At 43.2% G+C, this 27156-nt stretch overlaps 1 protein-coding gene across 17 annotated transcripts in view; it reads right to left on the reverse strand.

The window, feature by feature from the left end:
- The window catches only part of cacna1g (calcium channel, voltage-dependent, T type, alpha 1G subunit), a 275131-nt gene that overhangs the window by 102281 nt on the left and 145694 nt on the right, over positions 1-27156 (reverse strand). For all 17 annotated transcript variants that reach the window (XM_030399310.1, XM_030399319.1, XM_030399309.1 and 14 more), the window contains exons 6-10: positions 18172-18331; positions 14089-14371; positions 13408-13500; positions 12367-13273; positions 10957-11336 (exon numbers count right to left, since the gene is read on the reverse strand). In XM_030399310.1, the coding sequence (XP_030255170.1) occupies positions 10957-11336; positions 12367-13273; positions 13408-13500; positions 14089-14371; positions 18172-18331 (1823 nt within the window). The remainder of the gene's footprint in view (positions 1-10956; positions 11337-12366; positions 13274-13407; positions 13501-14088; positions 14372-18171; positions 18332-27156) is intronic.

The following is a 27156-nucleotide window of genomic DNA, read 5'->3' on the forward strand; positions in this document are numbered from 1 at the left end:
TTAACATCACCAGTTGAGTAACAGCCCCTCGTGCTGCATTAAGGCACCAGTTTGTCTAGAGCACTTAGGCAACAGTGACACGGAGTCATTTGGTGATATTGAAATATTATCACCGGTATTGTTACACTGCCCTTGGGAAACATGGTTAGTCTTCTATCCCTGCTTTAAGGGCAATAAACATTTAGAATGCAATCAAACCTAAGCTTTCATCTAGTGAAGTAAATATTCCGTCTGCACTCAAGAGTTTGGCAGCGGACCCTGATTTCTGTTTAAAAAGGAAACATAGCACCGATACCAGCCATAAGTGCGAGAAATTATTCAAAGAGTAAGTAAAGAAACTAACTCCAGCTGAAAACCCTCTTCTTAAAGGAGCACTTCAACATTTTGGGTGTGCTCAGGCCAAGAAAACGCTACAGCCTGCAAAAAAATAAATAAATGGTGATAATAATTGTCTAATACTTTAGGTCTTTATTTTAACTGAAGCAATATCATGCGCTATTTACTGAGCTGAAGAGGTGCTGGTAGGGGGATTCTATAACTGTTGGGGTGAGCCAGGCTAGCTGTTTCTCCTCTTTCCAGTCTTAATGCTTTGCTAAGCGAACTGGCTGCTTCTGGCAGCTTTATATTTAACACACTTATATGAAAGTGGCATGGATCTTCTCATTTAAGGGATATGGTTGGAGGTTGGTGGCTAATTTTCACCAAAATAATCTTTTCCTAAGCCTAACCAAGCGGCTTTGCTGCCCAAGCTTACAGTATCTTACATGGGACCATTTCACAACATTAACAACGTAAGAAACTTGAAGTCACGTACGTAAGCTCCTTTCCAATTCTGGAAGGTCGCCAATAGCCATACCTCTGAATAAGCCAAAGCGCCAAGGCATTCATTTGACCTCTCACCTCGCTGCAGTATGTCCGTACAGTGTTACATCATTTATCACGGGCATGAAAGCACACACCCATCAGGGAAGGTAGGCATCACAAAGATTCAACCAAAGTATCAACCAAAGAGGGAAAACAGTGCTGTTCAAACTGGCATCAAGTGACTCTTTAATTCCACCTTCATACCGAATAAACAACAACAACAAAAAAAACATTTACACGGCAGCAGCATAGCAGCAAAGCAACTATTCACACAACTTTGTGAAATTTAGGGCTAAACTTGAAATGGGTCACTCGGTATGGCACCGTCGAGACCAACCACTATCTACAGAGAACTTCAATAAGAGAATCTTGACAGCTCGTCTCAGTTTGAACAAGTCAACACTTACAAGTCATTGCTTGGTATTAAGTCATTATGTCCCACAAGACTGGAATGTAACAGCAGGCCCAGAGGCAGAGAGGAATGTCCGGCAACACCAAGGCCTAATATTGCACCATAATTGAGAGCCTGGAGCCTCAAACCTAAAATTTCACTGGCTTATGATAAACTTGTTCTCACTGCAGCTTTTAAGAAGTGGTTAAACATTACCGAACACGATGCCCTTTTTACACTGTGTGGCTTGGGATGAATGCGTTTGTTGAATTTAACGGAAATTACGCGTTTTCACAGTTGATTGTGTGTCACTTTTTGGGTACCTAAACCTAAAAAACCTGGAGCTGGAAAATGATTTCTTGCTTCCTTCAGCTGCGGCAGGAAAAATGTAAATGGAGTGGATTTCATCACGTTGCTTGTTATGCACGGCATCACGCAACACACGAGCAACGTTAAATGGATAGTGTAGAAAATATTCAAGGGGGGCGACGTCGTTGCCCTCCCGTCTCTTGGTTTAAAAAATAATAATTTGCCCAGAGCCTGCAGTGGCGCTCCTGCCAGGGAACTCCGCTTCCTGAAAAACAAGCTTTTTCCTGTTTCATCTCACCTCTTTGTCATTGTCTGTGTCTCTTCCTTCTGTCTCCGGGTTCACAGACACAGACAAATCTATTCGTTTGATCCCACTGCTTTATTGTGTCCATTCATTTGAACGCTGACGAGGGAGGCGGAGGCGAGCCCTTCATGCACGCACACACTTTGTCCGATTAAGAAATGCTCAAAGGGCGAACAAATGCTAGGGCACTTAGATGTTTATGCGCTCTTTTCGGATGAATGCCCTCACACGCGGCCACGTCCAGACACACTCAAGTCCACGATCATGACACCACAGATGCACAAAGGTGTGCCCGAAAGTTGCACGAATAACCGCGCTTGCTCACACATCCACAGGCCACACACATAAACCCCCTCCCCTCATTAGAATGTAAGCGCACATACTGTACGAAGAAAAAGCCTTTGCACGGACTCACACTTGTAATAATGCGTGCAGACACACACACACACATGCACACGCAGCTTTATAATAGATGCGATTGATAAGCCAGAACAAGAAGTACAGTTTTTATGAGGTGAGACTTGGACTGCACACATCTGGCCTTGAAAGACTGAGGTTCAGGTCATTATTTTTCCCCCACTGTTTCTGTTCTGCTATTGTTCCAGCTTGTATATTAGACATTCCTCAGACATCATGCAAGATTACCGCAAGAGAATGAGACCATAAAAACCTTTCTCACACATAGAAACGCACATGGGAGCGCACAAAAGATATGGAGGTCGAAAAAATTCCCCCACAACCACACAGGCATGTCAGCATTGCCAAAGGCTCACAGACATTTAACTTATCAAACGGGATATATTCCTTAATTGACTTATGGCCACTGAGGTGTGCATACTACCTAGAGCGAGATGAGCGTGTCCATGTGCACGAGTGTGTAAGTGAGAAAGACATTCTTGCTTTTGTAATTGCTTCCTTAGATGGCTGTTTCCTGGGTAATGAGGCTGCAGGAGCATTAGGAGGTAAAGTGTGTTAGATGAGGAATAGCGTAATCTGGTTAGCGCTAATGTAATGTCACCTAATCTGATGCGATCTAATCTAAAAGGGATGCTGCGAGCCACTCAGCTCCTGACTGTCAGTGATGCAGCACTATGTCTGGTATGTGTGTGTATGTGTAGGTGTGTGTGTGTGTGTGTGTTGGTTTAATCAAGTGGTTTGCTGAGAAACATAACACTTTTTTTGGGGCAAGAATTAGACAGGAAGATCTAAACGGCCACAAATATGAAGCCTCAGCCAGTGCTAGTTAGCTTAGCTTAGCACAAAGACTCGAATGAGGGACAGCAGCGAGCCTGGCTGTGTCAAAAGGTAACAAAACCCTCCTCTGTACAAAAAAACTAAATAATTATTGGACAGCAGACACATACTCCCAGCCAAGATCCAAGTCCAGCATATTACCCAACCAATCTCTTATAGTTAGAGATTGAGACAAAAGCCTCATATTTAATGAGTTGGCATAAGTGGGATATTTCTGTTCTCATCTGGGTCTCCATAGAAGGTAAAGGGGTGTATTTTCCCAACTGTCAAACTATTCTTTAAAATCTGGTGTTCCACAGGGGTCACTATTAGGACCCTTGCTGTTTGTAAAACAAACTTACATTCAGTCTTTAATGATTATTTCATCATACTAAGAATCGTACACCACTACTAAACATCAGATTTGGAATGTGTAGTAGTACAATTTATTTAATCGATCACACTTTGCCCTGTGTGTTTAAAGTTGATTTCCGGGTCTCATTTCCATCTTGTCAAAAAATATGCCCTGGGTTTCGAAACTTGTTAAAAACTGATACTTTGGGCTGACAGCCGACCCGTCCTGTAATCCCTAAGTGTCATTTTCCTGGGAATGAGGCTCAAAAATCTTCTTTTCTTACAAATAGAACCTTAAATGATTATTTTTGTGTGCTACCACCATACAGTATTGTTCCAAAGATTGGGACCATACAAAGGGAATAAAATGGTAGAGTTAGAGCAGGACCTAAAAGGAGAATGTGCTAAATACAGGCAGCATGTTATTTGACATCTCACTGAACCAGAAAATAACTGGATCCATCGTTTGATCACTTCATTGATTCTCTCGTCTTGGTTTCATGGGCTTCAAGGCTGGAAAAGCCCTCCTTCTATAAACCAGGATTAGGAGCGGTTGTTTTGGCGTCTACGTCTCACCATTGTACAGATCAGAAAAAACACTTTTCTTAGGCCTGTCTTGGAGGGAGGCCAGTGTCTGCAGATGCCAACACTGCGTTCCTCAGGCAGGGTAGGATAAAAGCTGAATAAATATTGTCTCTGGTTGGCGCAAGAAGCTTGACGAGAGGGTCTTTCCGCTGTCTCTCTGGATTTGGCAAGGGGAGAGGCAAATGTGTGTGTGTGCACAATACAGTGTGAGAACGCCGTCAAACAGACATAAATACACCGACCGCTGTCCATTGATTCCATAACCTGTGGAAATGAAACAAGTCTTAACTTTAAAACTAATGTCACCGTCAAGCCTTAGAATGAACGCAACACATTCTACCTCTCCAACTGAAATGTAAATGTAAGGCAGCTGTGGCGACTGAAGGATTAGGATGTAATAAAAAAAATAAAAAAAAACAGATATAGCATTCAGTAAAACCATAACAGCCAGTAACAAATTCCAATCTCCCCATCCTGCTGGTCCCTGTGTACACAAGCGGGCATGACTACTGTCTGTCACGACATGAAACACAGGCTCGGACTCAGATGCAGACTCGAGCACACAGTTGCAGGTAAAATACAGTCACTTTATTAGGCAGGGGTTGGTACGCGGGATGTCGATCAGATCAGGCAGGGGGATCAGAATCGGGAGGCAAAGGCTTGGTCACAAAGTCAGGCGACGGTCACGTGGCTAAACTCACAAAAACACGACGACAAACTAGGAAAGCGCTGGAACGCTGTCACCGGAGAACAAGATGAATGGGCACAGAGGGAATGGAACAGAGAGACTAAATACTCTGCAAGACAGTGACACAGGTTGTTACACCTGTATTGGCGTGGTACAGGTAATTACACAGGTGGGAAACACAGGAGGGCGCATGGGGGCGAAGGGTCTAACATGCCGGTGCTGAGCTGCGTGCACTAGTGGTGCTTGATTTGGCATTTAGGACCTTTAAAGTCAATCCCCAATGCACTTGACCCCAACATGACATTCTTAAGGTGACTCAAAAACAGAAATGCATCACTGTTGAGCACCACTCAGAATTTTAAAAGACTCACTCTACAACATGTAGTTTCTTTTTCAAGTGCATTGCTTTCAAGGTTAGTACATTCAAAACGCCGCCTGTGGGAAATGTAGACCAAGTGAGTGACCCAAGAGTGACTTCAGATCACTTTGTGCTCATGTAACATCTACGGGCTGAATCAATATTCATGTCAGTGCTAAAAAGCATTCTCTACTACAGCAACAGCAATTACCAAAACGGGCCCAGTGCATTTCAAGCCACTTCTCCCTCCACACCTCTGTCTTTTCTGCATCTCTTAACCTCGCGGTAGCATCAGCGCTCTTCATCGAGAGAGAGGGAAGACTGACGGGAGAGCTGGAGGGAAAAGACGCAGGGAAGAAAGTGGCGGTGGTGGGGAGGGGGCGGCCATAAAGATCGAGGGAAGTTTCTTATGTAAAGCGAGAGAGAGAGAGAGAGAGAGAGAGAGAGAGAGAAAGAGGTTGACCTTCCCAAGTAAATAGACTATGGGCTGTGTCACATAGTTGGCAGACTCACAACTATTCCATCAGCTCCACCATAAATGGTAACTCTCTTAAACTGCACGGGGAGATAAAGCAGACACCCTCTCCTCGCTCGTCCAACTCGTCCGCCTCCACTCTTTCACCCATCACCCCCTCTATCCCCTCGCCTCCAGGTCCTTACACTCTGTCATCCCTATCCAACACTCTATTTAATCATCTTTTTATCCTTCCATCTCTGTGTTGCGCGCACATTTACATTTGTAGCACTTGCCCCCTCCGCTGCCCTCCAAGCGAGAGCATGTATGGGCCGTTTCCCAAGCAGCACAGAGCGTTAGTGGGTACATATGTGTGAGTATGCATTAAAGAGATAGGAAGTGGAGAGGGAGGCTCTGTAGATCCACAAACACTAATGGGTTACAGGGTAAAAACATATCTTTGTTTGAAGGACATGTGTGTGGTTGTACAATGGTCCTTGTACTTAAGACGCCAGTTTACATCTCAGGAGTTATGTTGATACAGCCTCACTATCATAGTGAGAAACACTGACAGGCATAAAGTTAACTGTGGCTAGCTTTAACTCAACTTCGGTAACCCATGTCTCTTCTCATAGGTCTCATGGAAGTTAGCTAAAATGACAACAATGCTTACAGCATCTTAGCTTAACAACTTTAAGTTAGAATCTAAATTGAGTCACGCTTCTACTTAACTTAATCTACCTCACTTAAGTTACAGTTAAGTGACTAAACCTGACTTAACCTAAAGTGACGTAGCTTAACCTTACACAATTCAAGTTAAATTAAGTTAAATAAACACAGGTTGACCTATCTGAACTTAACTTACTTAGGTTAGCATGCAATTGAAGCTGAAGCTGTTCAAAAGAATGTTTCTACTTCACTCAATCTGAGTTACTTAAATTAACCAAACATGACTTAACTTTATCTGACTTCACTTGACTTAATCTTACTTAACCCGATTTAACCAAACATGACTTTATTTACTTAAATTAACATTCAATCGGAGTTCATGTTTCTACTCTAACTTTCTTAACTTAACTCAACTTACTTACTTAAGTTAGCATTCAATTTGAGTCATGTTTGTGTCCATTGAGAGTAAGTGTAAGTCCAATACGTACTCTATGTAGCTACGGTTAACTGCCCATCTGCATCTTAGTGCCTGGCAGTGGGTTGAGAAGGGCTTTTGGTCTGAACACAACTGCATGCTGCAGCTAAAACACATCGCTCAAAAGATAGGGGACAATGAACCAAAATAATAAGTTAAGCGCAGTGAAAATACAACAGTTCGGTTAGAAGATATCACAATTGAAACTTTTTGTATGTCAGAGTGCTGAGGATAAATGGAGGAGTCTCAGCCTGTGGAAATAAGCTTTTCTGTAGTTGGGTTACGGTATGGCACTTAAACAAAGTAAAATTTTTTCAATTTTGTTCACAAGAATCCACAAAAAAATGTTTGAATCAACAACAACCACCCCCCCCCCCCCCCCCCCCCAAAAAAAAAAAAAAAAAAACCTGTTGCTTGTGGTAGCTTTACTTTAATATGTTCTTATAAAATATTGTCTAGGATAACATTTGGCAAAGTTTATGTTCTAGCTTTAAATATAATTAAATATTTTTGCATGTAACTACCGATATAAACAAGCCTATACCAGTAGACCTTTAGCATACTATCAGTATCCTTGACAACTTTTCACCAAAAATGCATTTCACAGAGGGACTAATAACTGAAAACAACTGTAAATGTTGGTAACAGATATACAGTCGACAGTAAAGCATTTTTTTTTATCATTTACGGTTGAACGGATGCCAAAACCAGATATTTTCACTAACTGAACTATCTCTGTGGGTAAGGAACAGAAAAATAGGAATTTGAAAGTGGGTTTTTTTATTGGCAAAAATGAACTGCAGTGGGAAATACTGTTCTTGGAATCTGCACACATGCAGTACAAACACACGCAGCTGAAGAAACTCTGCCTTCGTGACAAATGGTCTTCTGTCAGACACACACGTCCAGGTCGTAATCACTATAATCCATGATTAATAAGCACATTATATTCAATCATTACCGCTGCCAGTAGAAACATTGATTGGTCTTTACAAATACGCAGACGTTTTGTTTTACTTTTGCACACGTGATCATCAATTACTAATCGGGGTGAATATTGTTCAACTTTCCTGAAGTCGCAGTCAGAACTCTGCACCCTTATCTGCATCTGAATGACACATGCTTCTGCATCTCGTCTGTGCGTCGGCGGGTGTGTGCGCATTTCTGTGTGTGTCGTATATCTAAAGAACAGAAGGGGGGAACAGCAAAATGGGTCAACTTGATCGATTAAGCTGTCAAACCTAATAGAGCTAAAACACATTTTCTTGAAGGGACAGTTATCCCTAAACAAGAACTTTGAGATGATATAAAGAAGGTGCATCTCTATCTCTACAAACTGTAGAATACAGACAGTACGTGTACATGGGCCATCAAGCTGGTCTGAGCAGTAGGAAAACAAAAGTCAAAATAATTTACTGGAAAAATGCAATTTGTCGTTTGTCATTGAGGTCAATCTACACTGAATACAGTGTCGTACAAGCCCATCTAACATTAGACCTCAGCATATTCCCTGTGGCGTGTCAGCATAGATTTATAGATGGCATAGATCGGAGAAATCTGCAATCAATAATTCCTCAGTTTGTGCAGCGGTTGAGCCACTTAGAAGATTTGACTGCAGAATAAGGGGGGAAAAAAAGCCTCTCGAATTGATCGAAGGCTTTCAATGTGACTCGGCTGTGTTGCATTAGTCACTAAGTCGGCCTTTGAGAGTTAACTTGCTACATATGTCCATTACAGAGGTGGAACACTACGTCACTGGCAACGTTGCACCCGAACGTCACGTAAAAGTAGGTATCATGTTAAAATGGTACTCTGGGAGAAGTGGAAGTCACCCTTATGAAAACTACTTGATAAAAAGCCTTACATTATCTGATATTCAATGTACTTAAGGTTTAAACCAGCGGGCCAATACCATTCACATCAACTTTACATTTTTAACTAGAAGTGGAAAACTCAGGCTGTAAATATCTCTACCATCTTTCCCATTTCCACTATGGACAGACCAACCACGGACACCAGTTCTCCACTTTTTTCCTTGGAAACATGCTGACTATGTTTATCATCTGGGTGCAGATGAAGGATGATTTTAAACATGTGTATTACTGAAAACAGTTGGTAGGACTTGTCTAATTCCTAAAGTGGCAGTGCTACGGGGTGCACACTGTGTACAAAAATTCCAGTAGAAAACTTGGCTGGAGGATGTATGGAAATTGAAACCCAGCCTCTCCTCCATGTGGATGCAGTTACACAGACAAACAGAGGCTTAGTGATCCTTATGTCTACTGGATGTCGATGGGCTTGCAATCAATGAAGCGTCTCGGTTAAGTTTTTCAGCAGCCTGTCTGGAGACGAGAGGGATCCATGTTACCCAAACGGGGAGAGGGTACTCAGGAAAGAGAGGAGGAAAGACTTCTGAGGGGTTAGAGACAGAGGAGAAGGAGAGTATGGGAAGAAAGAATGACAAAATAGGCGAAAGTGAATAGAGGAAGGAAAACAAAAAGAGGGGAAAAAAAGTAGGAAGGAAAGGAAAAAAGCAGGAGGAAGGAGGCTACATGAAAAGAGGAGGCAGAAGAAACAGAAAAAAATAACATAAAGAAGGAAGGGGAAAAAAATGGCGAAGCAACGGCAGACAGAGAAGGAGAAGAGACAGGAGAAGTAGCGACTGGAGAAAGGTGGAGATTACAAAGCTGTAAAACTTCCTGCGTGCATGTGTTTGTGTGTGTGTGTGTGTGCGTGCGTGCGTGCGCGCTGCGGATGTTTTGGCATCTGGTTTTGTTTATAGGCACTAGGTCAGGGACCGAAAGTAACCCCGTAAAACCTGGCTCTGCTACTCCTACTACACACCTACACACACACACACAAACAAACACACACAATACTCGTGTCAATTACTTTACTTGTGTTATATAACTTTATAAAAATCACCCGAGCCAAAAACACAACACGACAGCCTCAAACACAACATTCATCTTAAAACTCAAACCTGCACTTGGAAAATTGTTTTATCTAAAACAGTCATCAGAAGAAAAATACATTGCCAAACCATGAAGTCTTGATAGAGTGTTTCAATTGAATACATTTGAACACTGGAGGAAAATCAGCTGAGCACAGGAAGTGATCAGTGATAGGTTACTTCACAGAGAAGATTATCTACTATAAAATTACCCAAAAGTCAAACTTATGTAAAAGTAAAGACGTTGCGCTAGAATATTACTTTGGTAAAATTGAAAGTCATTCATATGAATAGTACGACAAATGTTCTAATGTATGAAAGGAACAAGTAAAACTAAATGGTAACACTTTAAAATAACCATGAGTAACACATTTATAGTTTAATAAGCTAGGCTTAGGCAGAAGGTGGACAGGCAGGTGGCGACCAAAGTCTGGGGTTTGCATCCTGAATCACGTCTTTGGTCAAATTCAGGCAATTTAGTAAGGTAGGGAGGATAAAGCACATTTTTGTTGGAATCTGATCTTATTGTGCAACATACAGTAAGTGAGTCTTGACAACAAACACATGTTTGCTAGTATGAGGCAAGCAATGCTGCCGCAACGTACTGTAGCTGTTCGATCTAGGGAGGAGAGATAGAGTTGTTCTTGAGCGGGCATGTTGCATTCTCACAAGGCTGCAGTCTGGTCACGATGCACTCCAAACGACCTGCGGCCAATTGCTATGTAATCTGCGTGCATTCACACCTTCGCACCTCTGTGTCTTTTTCATCATCCAGACAAAGCGTCCTGATTCGGATTGCATTGTTAATATCAACAGTAAATTGGGTCAAAGAGTAAGAAGCCCAGGAGTAAAAAAAAAACTAAAAAAAACTAAACTGCAGACTGAGAGTTATAGAAAGAGAAAATATCTCTTGTCAGATGTTGTGGGGCCTTCCTGACCCCTTAAATCACCCCTGCTCCTCTTTTCCTCTCTCTCTGTATCCTCTGTCTCTCTTACTCTCTCATTTCCGTTTTCTCTCTCACATGGCTGTAATTACGCTTGCATAAACAAACGAGGCCAGAGAGATACATCAGGACTTCCAGTTGGGCCTGTGGGAGCTGTGGAGCGCACACAGTCACACAGAATGACACACGTGCACAGAGGATCTAAGGTAACTAACACCTGCCTAAAGTCTTTTACTAGGCCTCATCTGACTCCCCATTATGAGCGACTATATATTCCCACTGAGAACTTTCAGGTCCGCAAACTACCTCGGCGGAGCGCCATCCAGCAGCTGCGGTCAAGTTCACACACTCACACATTTCCGAGAGTACGCTCACCTGCTCGTGGTACTCGATCCCCATGCTCAGAGTATTGATCAGAATGGCGATCATAATCCCTCGTCCGAAGTACTTGCTGTCCACGATCTTCCTGAACGTGTCACACACCAGCCTCCAGAAGCGGACAATGTTGGCCGCCGTTTTGCCCAGCCTGAGGCGCTTCTTCTTGGGTTGCCGGCTGTCTCTCCTGTCCCTGTGGTGGAGGTCCTGTGTGAACTCGTACACGCCATCGCTGTCGGAGTCTCCGGGGGTCTCGTTGCCATCGGTGGCCCCTTCTACGCAGTAGGGGCAACTCTCAAGGTCCAGTGTCAATGCTGCTGTGTCCATGGCGCTGCTGGTAGCGCTGAGGTCGCGAGCCGACAGCTGGCTCGAGAGCTGGGCTGCAGCCGAGTGAGAAAGGTCAGGTGGAGAAAGTGAGACGGAGAGAAGGAAACAGCAATGAAGTCAGCATGACTGTGATACATTTCACTCATGAAGTGGTTTAGACAAATAGTAAAATCCGATGAAAGAGATCGGTTGTGAACAATAGCATTTTCAAGACATTCGCGTGTGTGTCAGAGGCAGTGTGTGTGATGGTGATGGACAGTGTGTGCTGTATGAGTAATGCCTTGTCTCTGCAGGCTGCGTTGCGGCCTGTCCGGCTGTTTGCCAACGTTGCTATCGTCTGTCCAACCTGAACGGACCTGGCCTGACTTTTACCGAGTCCGCCGCCTCTAGAAAACTTGGCCGAGGGGAGACAAAACTGGCTGTGGGCTTAGACATGAAGAATTAACCTTTATTGACGGCAATTATCACTCTTTCGAAAAAGCACGCACTCTGGATAGTGTTGTAGTCGTGGCTTGATCGTGACAAATTGATATTGTACACCAACAAATAGGTGATGGGAACATTTCCAGTGGGGTGTCACCTGGCTTCCTTCACCACTAATATGGAACTTAAACACTGATTCTGACTGAGTGAGATACTCCCGTTCTCTTCAAGCCCCAGGATGCCTTCCAGTTTTTTTACTTAACAATGAAGCTCAGCCAAGCAAACTCGGTCCACCACAGCTAATGCAAAGGAATGCAGATCATGGAGCTAATCAAAAACACAAATGTATGATTGTGATTTTGACTGCAACGTGTCTGTGACCTCATTCCTGTTAGTTCTAAGGTTGCATTAGCATGAGATTATCATGGTATCAACTGTTTTAGTCTCATTCCCAAATTCGGGGTTGGGACTAAACAATCAACTATCTCACAAACTGAACCGTTCATATAAACCTGAAGTTTTGATTTTTCATAATACTAATATGATAAAATTCAACACTGTAGATAAGCAAATGCACATGGTATGATAACTGTAGACTTTCCTAACACCGCACACCTTGAAACCCCCTCGGCTCTGGTTAGTTTGTTGTGATTTGTCTACCTGTGGGAGTGTGTGTGTCCACCAGACTCGATGGCCGTCTTTCCAGGGGCATGGGTGGGATATTCAGGTTGAAGCCGAAGTTTGTCAGGGTGCTGGCAGCAGCACTCCCTCGTCTGGACTCTGCCAGGGCTCGAGCCTGCAGAGTGGGGTAGTTCTTAGGTCCTGGGGCCGCAAAGGGTACAGAGTTCCTCTTCATGGCCCTGTTCATGGGAGCCGGGGTGAGGGAGAAGGGCCCCAGGGTGGACCCCAGGTTTGTGGGCGAGGGGGTACAGCGGAGAGTTTCTGTGTGGAATACACTGTGAAGTGAAGCGGAATCGGCGCCTCCCACAGCTGGACTGGACAAAATTGCCAGGTTTGTATCAGAGGTGGCTGCTGTGAGCGAAAGCGGCAGGGCTAGAGTAAGTTGTGTGTCCGTGCTTGTTACAAGAGCCCCTCCGTTGTTGTTGTGAGCGCCGGCCTCAACATCCCTAGCATCCAGACACCTGATGCTCCCTCCTCCCCTCAAGCTGCCATTCCCCAGGTGGTAGTGGTGGTGGTGGTGGTGGTGGTGATGGTGCATCATGTGGTGAATCGACACAGATCCCTGCCTAGAGGACTTCCTCCTCCTTCTCTGGCTGCGCTGGGGCTCCACGGGCGGGGGCGTTGCGGCGATGTTGAGTCCGGCACGGCGAGCCAAGAACCTGCAGATATGGGCCACTTGTTTGGCCCCCTTGCGGACGACGTGAACCAGGTACTTGAGCAGCTCGTTGTAGCAGGAGCCCGGCTCGGAGAGGGAGGCGAGAGTGCTGGCGTTGGACATGAAGCGCACCCGCTGCTCCTTCATCAGCTGACTCTCCCTTTGCTTGGTCTCTGAGAACTGGGTGGCAATGACCACCAGGCACAGGTTGATCATGAAGAATGAGCCAATCTGAGGACAGGGAGGGGACGCGATGACATTGTTATTCACACACTCTCAACGGACGTTCACACGACTGACCCACTCGTTCAATCATCAGCCAACACGCATGCACACAGCTGGGGGCAATGTGAGGTGGCACTTACAATGATGAGTAGGATGAAGTAGATGAAGTTGTAGAAGGAGTGCGCATCCATCACAAAGTACATGATGTCCACCCAGCCCTCCAGCGTGATCACCTATAGAAGGCCGCCGGCGGGGGAAAGGGATAAAGAGAGACAAAGATGAAACAGTAATCAGACAACTCATACAAGAAGAGAGGGGAATTTAGAAAAGGAATTAAAAAGGCAACATATTTCACAGTTCAGTGTTTTTTAATACCAAAACTCAGCAGAAGACTAATCCCAAAAAATTCCCCTTTGTATGTTTTACTCCACGCAGGCAAACCAAAGCGGTGGCCAGATTTATGGGAGAACTGATCTTCAATCTGGCTTTCGTCCTACAAAATTACACCCCTCAGCTAGACGGAGTGAATAAACACTCCAAGTAAATGCTTTTCAGATGATGTGGAGATAGCAAACAAATGGTGTGGAAAAATGAAGCCGCAGTCTGGTGGCGTGGCTGCGGTGACCTGCTAATCCGGTAAGACCTTTTTCCTGTTACACCAGCCTCTAGGGCAATTAGGCTCCCTTTCTCCCTCTTCCTCTCCATCTTGTATTACAGGCTTGCATGTCAGCCAACCAGACTGAATGTGTCTCTTTACAAATTGACTACTTGGTTGGTCCAACTGTTCAATGACGCCTTGCAGAATTGAATAGCGGTTTTACCTGAAAGATGGCAATCCAGGCGTAGAAGATGTTGTCAAAGTTGATGGCTCCCTTGAAGGGGTTGACCATGCCATCAGAGCAGTTGGTGTAGTACTGGTTCCAGTTGATGCAGGTGGTGTTGTCAGTGATGTTAGAGTACATGTCCAGGTTACACTGGAAGCCTCCTTCCTCATACAGCTTGGGCACCGAGTTGCAGTCCCTCATGCCGCTATCTTTGGGCTGGGAGCAGATGAAGGGGTTCTCGTCGTCATTCTCAGTGTGGTAGTATTTGTAAGCAAGTGGGCTTTAGGGAAGAAAAAGAAAGGATATTGTAGGGGTTAGTAGAAAGGCCCAGTAAATATGTGACAGCAGGGCTCAAGACTTACTTTAAAAAAGTGGCTGCAAGGCTGGCAACCAGGCATCAGCAAAAAATGAAAATACGGTTGCTATTTTTTCACCTTTATTTAAGAAATTGACATACTATTTAGTTATACATAGCTTAATACCAAAATACGACAAAATAGAATGTTTAAAACTTTTATAACTTTTTTTTCTTAAATTGTCTAGCCCACCGGTTCTGAAGAATGCGCTTCCTTGAACAAGTGGAACTTCCTTCATAGAACTTTATTTGCTTCGCCATTGTCTTTAAAGCTTGCATACATGAGTAAGCACATGCAGCGATGTCTTGATATGGTTCTGACCACAAGAGCTGTAACAAAGCAAGCAAAGAAACTAAAACTATTTTCATTTCCAGGAACCCATTTGGCTAGATCCTGCGCCTATTTTTCTTTAAATGATAAAATGGGTTTTCCACTTACGTTAGCCAAGAATTGGTTGGCAAGTTCTCCAAATGGTTACCAATAGAAACCTGACAACCATTACTGTGTAGCCATGAACTGCACAGATACCCAATGCAGGAAATGACTAAGTCTAAAATTTACCATCATTAGCTAATATTAGCCAACGTAAGATACTGTTCACGCAAGACCCAATAAGAGTGTGTTGGCACAACTACTGAGTGTACTGAAATGAGTAAGAGGGTTGCTTATAAATGTCATAATTACTATCATCTTCATCATTAACCACTAAAACAGCCCCGGGTTTGAAAAGTGTGAAAAGTTACTTGACTGATAAATCTTGTACATCCCACAAAAAGAATGTAGAACTTTATGTCGCTTAAAGTTGCGAAACCACAGAATATAATACCTTCCTCCAGCTTTCCCAGAAATCTCTCTCCTGTCTCCCTTCAGAGACATGTTTGCCCTTCAGCCTTCACCCTTCAACTGCAGCCTGCTTTTGTTGCCAGGGTGTGGCTTTTAAAATAGCTGGAAGTTTGTTTGTTTTTTTTTTTTATGCAAAATGATGATGACTCCTTTTAATTTTGGCCCACACCGGGGAGAATTTTAAGTGGATCAACTTTGAAGCCCCAAAGTCTGCAGGTTTTAATTCCATGAAAATCCTCCAGCAGCTGATTTCACTGATTACAAACAGATAGTGAGAACTAATCAGTGAAGCCAGCCGTAATTGTGTTTACAAACCCGGGGCCGAATTATTGGGGAGCCCCCTTGTGTGTGCTGTTTTGGAGATGAGCACACAAGTTTGTCTGCCTGCTACACAACCTCAGTCTGTTACAGAGCACTTGTCTGTCTGGAATAATTGGTATGCCTGTCTGGTGATTGTACGATATCTGGCATGTCTGGTCCACACTCTCTCAGCTATCGGCCTTCATTAATAGTATAGACACCTCAAACACTTTCTGGGACCAGTCCGGTTCTAATATACACCTCAGGACCACCTTACACAGATTTATTTAGTCATTCTTAAAAGCTGCTTCACATTTTGATGACCTGAAAAGCTCGTTTCTCAGACTCATTATGAAGCAGATCTGATTTACGGCACCCTAAGATGATGCATGGGAAGTGGTTCCTGCCGGGTGCTCTCACATATTCTCAATCAGTCTAATAAAGAGTCACTGTCAACCCAGTTAACAGTTGACAGCTGTTGGTACGCTGCAGCATCAAAATATGTATCAGCAATATGATTTCTAAAGCGGGCTTTAAAACAAATATAATTATGACTTAAGACATAGAGCCAGCCTTCAGTGGAATTCACCTGATGCAGAAATACAGATCTTCCTGATATATATATAGAGGATTTCTAAAATGATGATGATGACAAAAAAAAAAAAATGTGCCAGCTCACCATAGCCATTATGCATGAACTTAGATTACAGCCGCGAGATGTCATAAATCCTATAGAGAATAATGAAGGCCGGGTGACACGGGGAACATGAATAAGTCATGGGTGGTCATGTTCCATATACCATGAGCCACATGGGGTCTTTCTCATTATACCAGAAGCCGGTCCCTCTCCCATTCATCACTGTGATGAGACTCTGTAATCGCTAACATCATTGACTTTGGTACATGACCTCGCTCAGAATGTGGGGTCAAGGTTTACTGTAGACCTGTTTGCAATCTCATCTGTGATTTTTTTTTTTATTTTCTTTTTATCTCAGCTCAATGAAGAAAATAATAAATGAACAGATGAATATATCAAGTCACCTTGTGCACCTTCAGAATGCATCTTTAGGTCAGTGACGGCACAAACATTTTTTCAGATTGAGAAAATAGGTGCTATTTGTGAGTAATACTTTATAATAACGTCACTAATAAATGGTAACGTCATAGTTTATTAGCGCTAATAAATGATGAGATGTTTTTATAAACCACTTATAAAGCAGTTGTTCATTGTTACGATGCAACTGATGTTTATAACGCTTTGTAATTGGTTACCATTTGTACAGTTACAGTTTGTAACGCATTTCATTGTTCGTTCACAGTGAAATAACTATTAACTGACGTTGAATTGACTATACATTTACAATTTAAAACCAAGGATATCATTAAGTGTTGGCAATTCCAGTTTAACACAATATTATAGCAGACTTTGGCCATCATATAGAATGGTTATGTTGATAATGTACGCGCTGAACACGCCATGACCTTGCATGTCTCAGTTTTGTCCATTCTCCATGCAGCTTCATTCCCTACTCGGAATAAATGTCTTTAATGCAAGTGTTTCTGATTTTGTTGTTTTCTGTTTAAACTGAGCAGAAACTGTGGCCTATACTGTTCCTGTGTCTGACCTAAACTTCTTTGTGTGGCTTGAAGTGACTACTGTCTTCTTCCATCAAAACTAGACTCAGCGCATATTCTATGTTGAGAGCTGCTCTCCTAGGACACTTCTGAAGTGCCTGGTGGAGCCACAAGCATTCACAGGTCTAGAATGACCATAAGCCGCTCTGGGGAAGGAAGGTGATGCAGATATGCACTGTGAAATCTAAGTGTCAGTGGTGAGATCAGAGGACAGGCTGATTGGGAAGGAATGAATATAGATATATATCTAGATATCTCTCTATATATGTATATACATATACATCTTTATTTATAGATATTATACATATTTGACTCTCAATGGTTCTGCTGCAGAGGCTGAAAAATAAAAGTTTCAATGTCAAGTTTTTTCAGAAAACCCTCAGGTTTGAGGAGGATTAGCCTTAGGCTTAAGAAGGCCATTTTAATGAGCATCCCTGGTCTTAATGGGTGAAGTAAAACAACAGAAGTACAATATTAGCATCAAAATAGACACAAAGTACCAACAATAAAAGTACTTTGTATGCAGAATGGCACCTGTCCATGCTACATTAAAGTAATGGATCATTATGCATGAATATGTAAGTGGCACTTCAAGGTTGTTGATCTCAATTTGCCTGCTTTATTTGCTGTTGTGGGGTAGTTGAATCTCTTAACAGTTCATCTCATGTTACAATCATGCGTTTATATAACAATATTACCTCTGAGGAGTAGCTGCATGAATACACCCATGCAAAGTCAAGTACCTCAAAAGTGCAATTAAGCACAGAATTAGAGTTACTTTCCACCGCTGTCTATAATATTGGACATAGGTGATACATCCTGCAGTTAACATTAAACTGTGCAGGACAGACATGCATGCCAGTGACATCTAAACAGAAAAAGACTCTGCACTGACACTGGCACAAATACCCAGTCAAAACACCGACGCGGTAAACATGCAACTCACAAGGGGAAGGTGTCCTCCACAAAGCAGCGGTTTCTGAGCCGACCGACCCACAGCTGGACGCCGACGATGCCGAATATGAAGAAGACGAAGAAGCAGAGCAGCAGCACGTTGCCCAGCATGGGCAGGGTGTCCAGCAGCAGGGTCACCAGGATACGCATACCTGAGAGCGAGTGAGAGGACAGACAAGGTCGAGGTCAAACAGCCGGTAGCACACCATACACCTATACAAACACAGTGGATATATACTATGGGTTGGGTTTATGTTACTGTTAAATAAAAAAATTTTTTTTTTTTTTTTTTACTACAAGTGGAAGTGCAAAATGTTTTACAGAGCTGATAGGGGGAATTTCAAATAATACGAGTTGATACGAGTAGAAATCCAAGTGCCTCTCTATTTACAGCCATTCACACTGCCTAGTACTGGTCTATTACAGCACACTCACAGCACTGGGGCAAGTGCACAATTCACTGTCTTTGTTCAGCTGAGCAACAGCTCTTTTTTTTATAATTTAATGAAAATCAAATAACAATGACAAATGGCGGACATAATATCTCTCTACAATTCACTTTCTCTAATTTAGCCCCTGAGTTTTATATGATTTAAACGGCTTAATGAGCGACTGTCAAAACAGGGTCATTCATCGTTCGCAGATGAAGAGCAGCGCTGTGGCTTACTTGTAAACAATATGGCATCTGGCTTTTGACAAATAGAAGTGATTCAGGATATTAGTCTGTCAGCGGGACGTATTCTTTTCTACCGCTGGGAAGGAATTATGAAATTAAACTGAACAAACTGCTGATAAAATGCGGCGCTTAAAAAGTCCAAATAGGGGGTGATGGAATGCTGTTGGCATCACTTACAGAACCGTATTTCAGTCATATTTCACCGTCGTATACCACGACTCACTGGTACTAATTTGTTTAGCTGCCTGCCACATAAATACTTCATGCCAGTTGTGTTCAAATGACAAATGTCAGTGTAGTACAGCGTTACAGTGTGCTAACACTGCGCTAGCGGCTGCTGTCCTCCTGACATTTACAACATCTTACATTAATTGAATCAGTAAGCAAATGAAATAAATACATGACATACACAAATGAAAATGGCATCACGCCCCTGATGGTGTTCAATTTGAAAGATAGGTAAAGATGTTGATACTGTAGAACCCCCAAAAAATGGTATCAACCGCAAAAAGGATAGCATACTTTTCATCACTAACAGTAAACGACAGTGAACGACAGTGAAACACTGTTTTCGGGGGGGCTTATGGCATCGACGCACTGCAATCAGCAGCGGAGTATGACAGCACGGAATTGTCATTAGTTTTCTGGGAAGAGATACGCGGCAATGGGTTACCAGTGTTGATTTGTTTTCTTGTACCGTAATGTGCATTGCGCGAATATCGAGCAGGTGTCCCTCGAATGAGTAAAGGTCCAAAATACATTTGGAATGCGTCACAGGAGTCCTGAGTCGAACTACAGTCCAGAGATTTGTTGGCGACTTGTGACAGTGTCAGCACTACACCTCCAGTTTTGCTCTGAATTAAGGCCACAGTAAAAGACCGGCTTTTTTTCGCCTTTCATCCAGTACATCCCTGATTGTGTCAGCTCAGGACAGTGTTCCCTCAAGTTTCTGACAACACACACACACACACACACACACACACACACACACACACACACACACACACACACACACACACACACACACACACACACACACACTTCCTGCCGCCCACACACTCCCTCTGCTAAATCTGGCTATGTCCCTCTGCTGCTGCAGCACAGATTTTGCTCTTATCTTCAATCACTGATTTTCTCCATTCATCTTTATCTATCTATCTATCTATCTATCTATCTATCTATCTATCTATCTATCTATCTATCTATCTATCTATCTATCTATCTATCTATCTATCTATCCATCCATCCATCCATCCATCCATCCATCCATCCATCCATCCATCCATCCATGTGTTGTCTGTTTACGTTGCTGCTACTATGCAATGTTTTTCTGTCTGTCCTTCACGACACTCTCTCTTTCTCTCTCTCTCTCTCTCTCTCCCTCTCTCCCCTGCAGTCTATCCTCCAAGCAGTAATCCAGCGAGTCAGGCGTCAGTAATGAGGATCATTTTCTGATCAGGGGTTTTCTGGGTAATTGGAGAGGCCGGGTCAGTCCCCGTCGGAGCACCGGCAGAGTTTGTCTGGCCGCGCTGACGGCCTCCGAGGACGAGAGGGTACAGACGGAGAGACGACGAGATGAAGGAGAGAGCAACACAGAGGGAAAGTGGAATGACGAGCAAAGGAGAGATCGAGAGACTTTTGAGCCAGACCATTGTACAGGAGATGAAAATGCAGTTTAGGCCAATCTGTTTGAATACGTGGCATTTATTACAATTTATTTTGAAATTTGCATTTTGTTCTTTAGTCCGGGCTTCTTCTTGTTTGCTTGACATTTTAGGGTTTATCCTGTCATATTGTTTTGCTGAATTCCTGCTTTAACTTTGTCAGTCAAAACACTTTGCAAACTCGATTTTTAAAGGCGCTATATGAATATATAAAGATAATAATAATTATAAATAAAAAAACATACTGACAATGTCTCAAGACAAAAAAGTTTACCTAGTCTGAGCCTCTTTAAAATGCTGATGCTAGCATTTAGTACAGCCTCACAATGCTGCTAGCATGGCCTCTATATCCTGTTGTTAGAAAACTACAAATTGCATTAATTAGTGTGGAGTGGAGAAACATAACAAACAGAGGCTCTGCTCAGAGGCATGGCTCGGTCCATATCCTCAACGAGCAGTGCGATGCAAGCTTGTGCAGCCAAACTTTTAGCTCAGCAGCTGCAGATTTTGTCCTAAAAAGTGGTGAAAATGATGGTTTTTCAAATCAGTGGGATCTCGGGGCTTCTGGAGACTTGGATTACACTGCGCGAAGTAATTTTAAAAACAAGTTCCCGTCTATTTTAGAACGCTGTTCTGCTGTGGAGCTCCAGAAATGTTTCGTAGACTGCAGCACGGGGGTGGGTAGATAATGACCTTTCATTGTTGGAAGAACTTCACCTTTAATCCTTCACACACCTGTACATGGTCATTTTCAATCGAATATGTATTTTTGTCATCAGAAATGACTTAAAACGGTCCTACAGTCTTTGCAAAGAGAAAGCATATGCAAGATGTATTACTACTACTACAATATGTCTCAATTCACTGTCTTCTGTTTGTGTGTGTATCCCACAAGTGGGTATATTCAAAAACTTGATTCTGAACTGACGTCCTGCATATAGATATAATGTGTTTTACTGTTTTTTTTTTTACATGTGGTAGCATTATTCAGATCCTCTGTGGCTATGAGCTGTCGCTTTAAATGAAACACATGTATTTACGAGGCACGTTTAAACAAAATAGAAGTAGCTCCAACACCTTTCATCCACGTTGTGCCATCTGGGGAGCGGTGCGCCAAGCTCCATGAGAAACTTTTTCATTATTTGTAGATAGATACGGAATCCCTTTTTCATGTGGGTACACACTGAGACGGAGACTTTTGCTGTTGACAGATGGGAGGAAAACAGGGAGGATTTTGCAGATTCGCGGAGACACGGAGAACAAATGAGGGGAAGACAGCCAGGAGAGGCAGGGAGGAGATAAAGGGAGGAGAGGAGCAAAGGTTCCACTGAAGGACGGGGGAATGAGTGACAACGAGGAGCATCGGCGGGATAACGCGGGTGTGTGGATTGTGTCTTTTCTCAGCACTTTTGCGTCTCAAAGTGAAAGAGTAGGAGACCCAGCTGAGGAGAAAGTGACTTCAGTGGAGAAGAGGAAACTCTTCAATGGCATCCCAGACTCTTGAAAAACACACTTTTCAAGCTTTTTTCTCTTCTATTTGTGTAACAGCCGCCACATTATGCAACTTGATGTAATTCTCAACTCCCAGCCCCGACCCTAAACTTCCAGAGCGCACTATCGCGGCGTGAGGCGAGAGTCATAAAGAAAATATCTCGCAAAATAGTTATTAAATGCCGCGTTTGTTTACGAGACAAACATCTTGTCGTGATTCAAAAAGAAGCAATCCAGCGCAGGGATAACTGTATAAAGTGTGAGTCACTGCCCGCGGCCATTCGTTGCCACGTCTTGCTTTTAAGTGGAATCCCCGTTTAACATAATTCCTCTGAAGTCACACAGAAAGAGGTTTTTTTTTTTTTGATGCATTCAGCTGCTGTCAGAGGTCTAGAGGCTCTATATATCTGGAGAGAAACCGACTCTCCGCCTACAACACCAACACACATCAGCCACATAACACACACACACGGAGCACACATTAAGCAGCGGCGTCTTCACGTGATTGCCCTCGGTGTAATATGCTGAGCTGTTAGGATGCTGCTTAGCTGTGCCTGAGTTAAAGGCAGCAGCTGGGATTAGTGTCCGCTGCAGGCCGAGGCTGGCTGACTGGTTACACATGCTGCGATCCAGAGTGGAGATAGGTCTGCACAGTGACTGTTCAACCACCCCGTGCTGGTATGCAGACCTCCGAGAGAACAACATGGATCCTCTGCTACTTATTTTCTAATTTTTCATACAAAGCAGCTGAGTGTGGAGTTGACAGTCTCCCTGAGTATTTGATGTAGACAGATCATTTTAACTCAATCTTCAGGGCCGAAGAACAGTGCCAGAAACAAAACGCAATTCAATTCACGGCACATATTGCAACGCCGTGTAAAGCTTACGAATGTAATATGCAAGCACGTCTGCATTAAAGTGTCCAAATATTACTGTGCCGCGGTACGTATTTCGTTGTAGTTGTCTAATAACATTGTCCCAAATGTTTCCATGAAAACCTTCAAACCCAGTGAAACCCAGTCATTTTGTGTCAGGTGATGGTGCGTTTCATTCGGTCGACTGACGCTTAGGCTTCCACTCGGGAGGAAGGAAGTTGTGACCAAACAACATGGATAGAAATTCCAAACATTGCCTCGTCTGTGAACACTTGGGTCTGAGCAATGGTGGTTGTTTACAACTTTCATGATCCTACACTACTTAAACCTCTTATTTTGACACCTAACCCTAACCCAAAGTTAGTGGCATACATACTAAGGCTTCATTTTACACTTTATACTGTTTCCTTTTAGGTTTGTGTTTTTAATATTGTATTGTATGCGATGGTACTGGCAAATACAGTTAAAACAAACACACATTTTCTATTAAACGTAAATCCAATGTAAATGTTTCGTGAAGTTGTTTTGGGAAAGAAGAAATCCAAAATGACTAGGGAGGAATGTACATATTGAAGACAGAAAGGGTGAGGACTACGTACAAAACTTATTGTAATGTATGTAAAACAGGTGAATTTATGGAAGACTCTTGGGGGGGAGGAAAACATTCTGCAGCTTGCTCATTAAGTTTCAAAAAATTGTACATTAAGGGTACGCTGTGGATCTTTCTCACAAACGAAGTTCTGTGTACATTCAGTTCTTCACACCAAGGCGTAAGAACACTATGTACTTTATCCTTACGGGCAACAAAGACTGCGCTCTCTTCGTCCCACAGCATTTGCTCGGCCATTTTTTTCTTAATTGCTGAGATCCTGCATTATTTACATCCATGTGCACATGGACTCATAGTCTTCCTTTTCTTTTATGCCACGTTGCTACTTTTGGCGGTGCATTATCACCACCGACTGTTGATGGGTGGAATCTGTGAGGTCAATTGCAGGATGAAACATGGCACATTCTGCCTGCAGGTACGTATGTCCTCGAGAACAACAAGATACAGAGAAAACTGGAGCCTAATAATAAAAACGTTTCCTCATAGTACTGCTGGTGGTCAAATATTCCACAGGGTCATTAATGAGGAAATATTAAAAAATGGCAGTTAGGGAGCAATTAAGCCCATGGTATAAATATCTGCGGTGGCAAAGATGTGTTTACCAACTAACTGTATAAATCAGTGGTATAAATCGAGGCATCATATAATACATCAAATGGGCAAGAGCCAGGTTTGAGGATCAACTTTTCACTGAGCGACGAAAGCAAACATGAATATGATAAAAAGCACCTCTGCTTATCACCCGGATAGGAGAATCAATCATATGGGCCTCTCCCGACCCAAATAGCCTGCTCATTCCAACTGATGGACATTTCATATTCAATAACAATCATCTCCTCCTCCGCCTGCACGCCCTCTCCAACCTCGCGGTGGGCGGCCGCTCCATTCCAACATGGCTGGCAGGCGGGTGGCTGTGTGTGATCGGGGAGCCATCTGCTAGCAGGCAGATTAGGTCTGCTTCCTCTGCTCTCCCGTCCAGGTCCGGCTCCGACCCGGCCAGCTCTGTAATCTGTGTACTGTGAACTAATGGGCTTTCTGAGTCGAGGGCCTCTGTACACCTGTGTCTCTTCTTATTTGCTCCGAGTGGATGGTGACTAGCTGCGTGTCAGCGACTCCAGACGGAGATGACTAGACTCCCCTGAAATGGAAATGTGCCTTCGCATAAGCAAGCCATGTGACCCGAAGAGAGAGAGGACATGCAGAAAAAATGAAAACTGATGGAGAGAAAGAAAAAACAGAGAACCTGTCTGAACTCTGTTCACCTGCCATTTTATCTGCTCGACTGAGATTTGTTTTTGTGGAACACGAAGTTCTATGAAATTACAGGAATTTCGATCTGATCTCATTAGACCTGGGGCCTCATTTATGTGTACTCACAGTGTTGTGGTTAAACCAAGGGAAAACTCATTTCAGACAGATTGTGTCTTCTCTTGCGTTAGAGTGTTCATATTTTTACCACACCTGATCTTGTGTACAATACCAATAAATGCGTTGTGATCCAAGGTGTCATGGAGAGGAAACTGATTCCTAAAAAACAGACACACAATCCCCAATTGTACCTCAAACCAGAGACTGTCAGTTCCTGATGATGTACACGTTGTCTTCCAAAATGAAATGATACAAGCAAATCCTTCTTTCTTTCTTTCTCTCAGCCATAAAATGTGTGCGACAGGAGTATTATCATTTTAACCGCAAACAATTGAATGAATGACAACAAATTAATCATGGACCAAATGGGGAGCCTTATCTTAATGATACAATATTCAATGTACAAATACTCAAAAACATAAAACTAGAACTGAACTCGCAATCATGTCATGTATCTGCAATTCCTGGATCTGGCCCTTTATCCGGATCTAAACCAAAAGTCTATTCTGAGCCAAGGCTCATCCTCCTACCCAGTTTTGTTGAATTTAGTAGTATGTGGGTAATCCTGCTGACAAGCCAACCAACCAACCAACCTACCTACCTACCTACCTACCTAACCTACCTACCTACGTGCCACCCTGCCAGCCAGCCAACCAACAACCAACCAACTAGCCAGCCAGCCAACCAATCAACCAACCAGCCTACCTACCTACCTACCAGCCAGCCAGCCAACGAAAGGGCACAGATGCAACCATGCTGATTGCTACAGTATCTCCAAAACTCAAGTTCTAGTTGGCTTGATATAGCTTCTACATTAAGGTTAACAGGGATGTGGTTGACCATACAAAGCATTCTTCTTCTTCTGCTTCTTCTTCTTCTTCTTCTATAGCCTATGTAAAAAAGCTTGTTCATGCAGGAACAGATGGGGATAGAAGTGTGAAGATCTATCATGGTTGTGTAAAAATTTGAGTGGTTGTGTGTGTTTGACACAATTTTCTTGTTTGTACAGACATATGTAGAACTTGTTCCATTTATGTTCTTATAAATAAGGCCCTCAGACTGCAAAAAAAGAGAAGTTTAAGCTTCTCTAAAGAGATCACTGATTTCTGTTTCCACAACATCCCACTTGATCTAATTCATTCTCTCCACAGAATGATTTCAAAAGAATCAATTTTCCCACCTTTATAAAACTAGATGTCGAAAAGCAGCACTTACCACAGCTTAAACTCAAATCTCTTTGACAAATCGCAGCTGTGTTGGGGAGTTGGTTGCCTACCTGTCTTCAGGCTATCTGGGAATACTCTACCGCAGCACGACTCCAAGTGATCAAAGAACTGAATTTCAAGCTTTAAGAAACTGCAGCAGCTTAAAACCTTGAACTATAAGTGAATTTGGACTGAAAATGCAGGTAAAATAAAAATCTCTTTTAAGCAACAATATATCGCTAGCATGTCAAGAGCTGCTGGGGGTGTCAACTTGAAGTTCGACTAACAAGATCTTTTTTTCTTAGCAGGCAACGGATTGACAGCGAATACCAAGGATTACTCTTTGACATTCTTTGCTTCTGGCAAACAACTTCCTCCCCTGAACTCTCTCTAACCTTATCAGTCTTTTATTCCTTCAGCTCCACTCACAAACAAGAACAAGCCCAGCGGATCAAACCCATCCCCTGACTCCTCCAGGCTCTCCCTCTTGTCCTCACATTACAATACAACAGCAGAAGTCACGGGGTGACTTGTTGGCCTTGCGAAGAATAGAAGCTAGGACGTTCTTACTGGCTCTTTAATTACAGTAATGAGGCTCTGCAAACAATGTGCTATAGGAGGAGGAGGAGGAGGGCATGAGCAGACAAGGAGCTGGGAGGTCGATGATGTTGCTGCGTTGTTGTTGTTGCCTTTAAAGCTTATCTGGGCGGAAGTACAAGACAGTGTGTGTGAACCAGGCGCTGCTCGAACATGGGGTCCAACAAAGCGTGGCGAGCAGGATGAAACGCTCCGTGTAACTGATGCATGGGTGGAAATAACAACACACCCCTGAATGCATTGCAGGTCTATTTGCATGTAAGAGTGTGAGGAATATGTGTGTGTGAGCACAACGTTAGTGTCTGCCAGCTGGGCAAGTCTTGGGAAAAAGGGTAGACACCATAGCTAAACAATGAAGAGGCATGTGAAGGCCATTCTGGGATTCCTCTTGTTAAGATGGAGATGTGTCTACTTAAGTGACTTTGTGTAAGGGAATGCGTCCTGATATTCACCTATTGACCACTGCCCGTGGCCTACCAATTGTCACTACT

The sequence above is a fragment of the Sparus aurata genome, chromosome 20 (genome assembly GCF_900880675.1).
Source record: "Sparus aurata chromosome 20, fSpaAur1.1, whole genome shotgun sequence".
Lineage (NCBI taxonomy): Eukaryota > Metazoa > Chordata > Actinopteri > Spariformes > Sparidae > Sparus > Sparus aurata.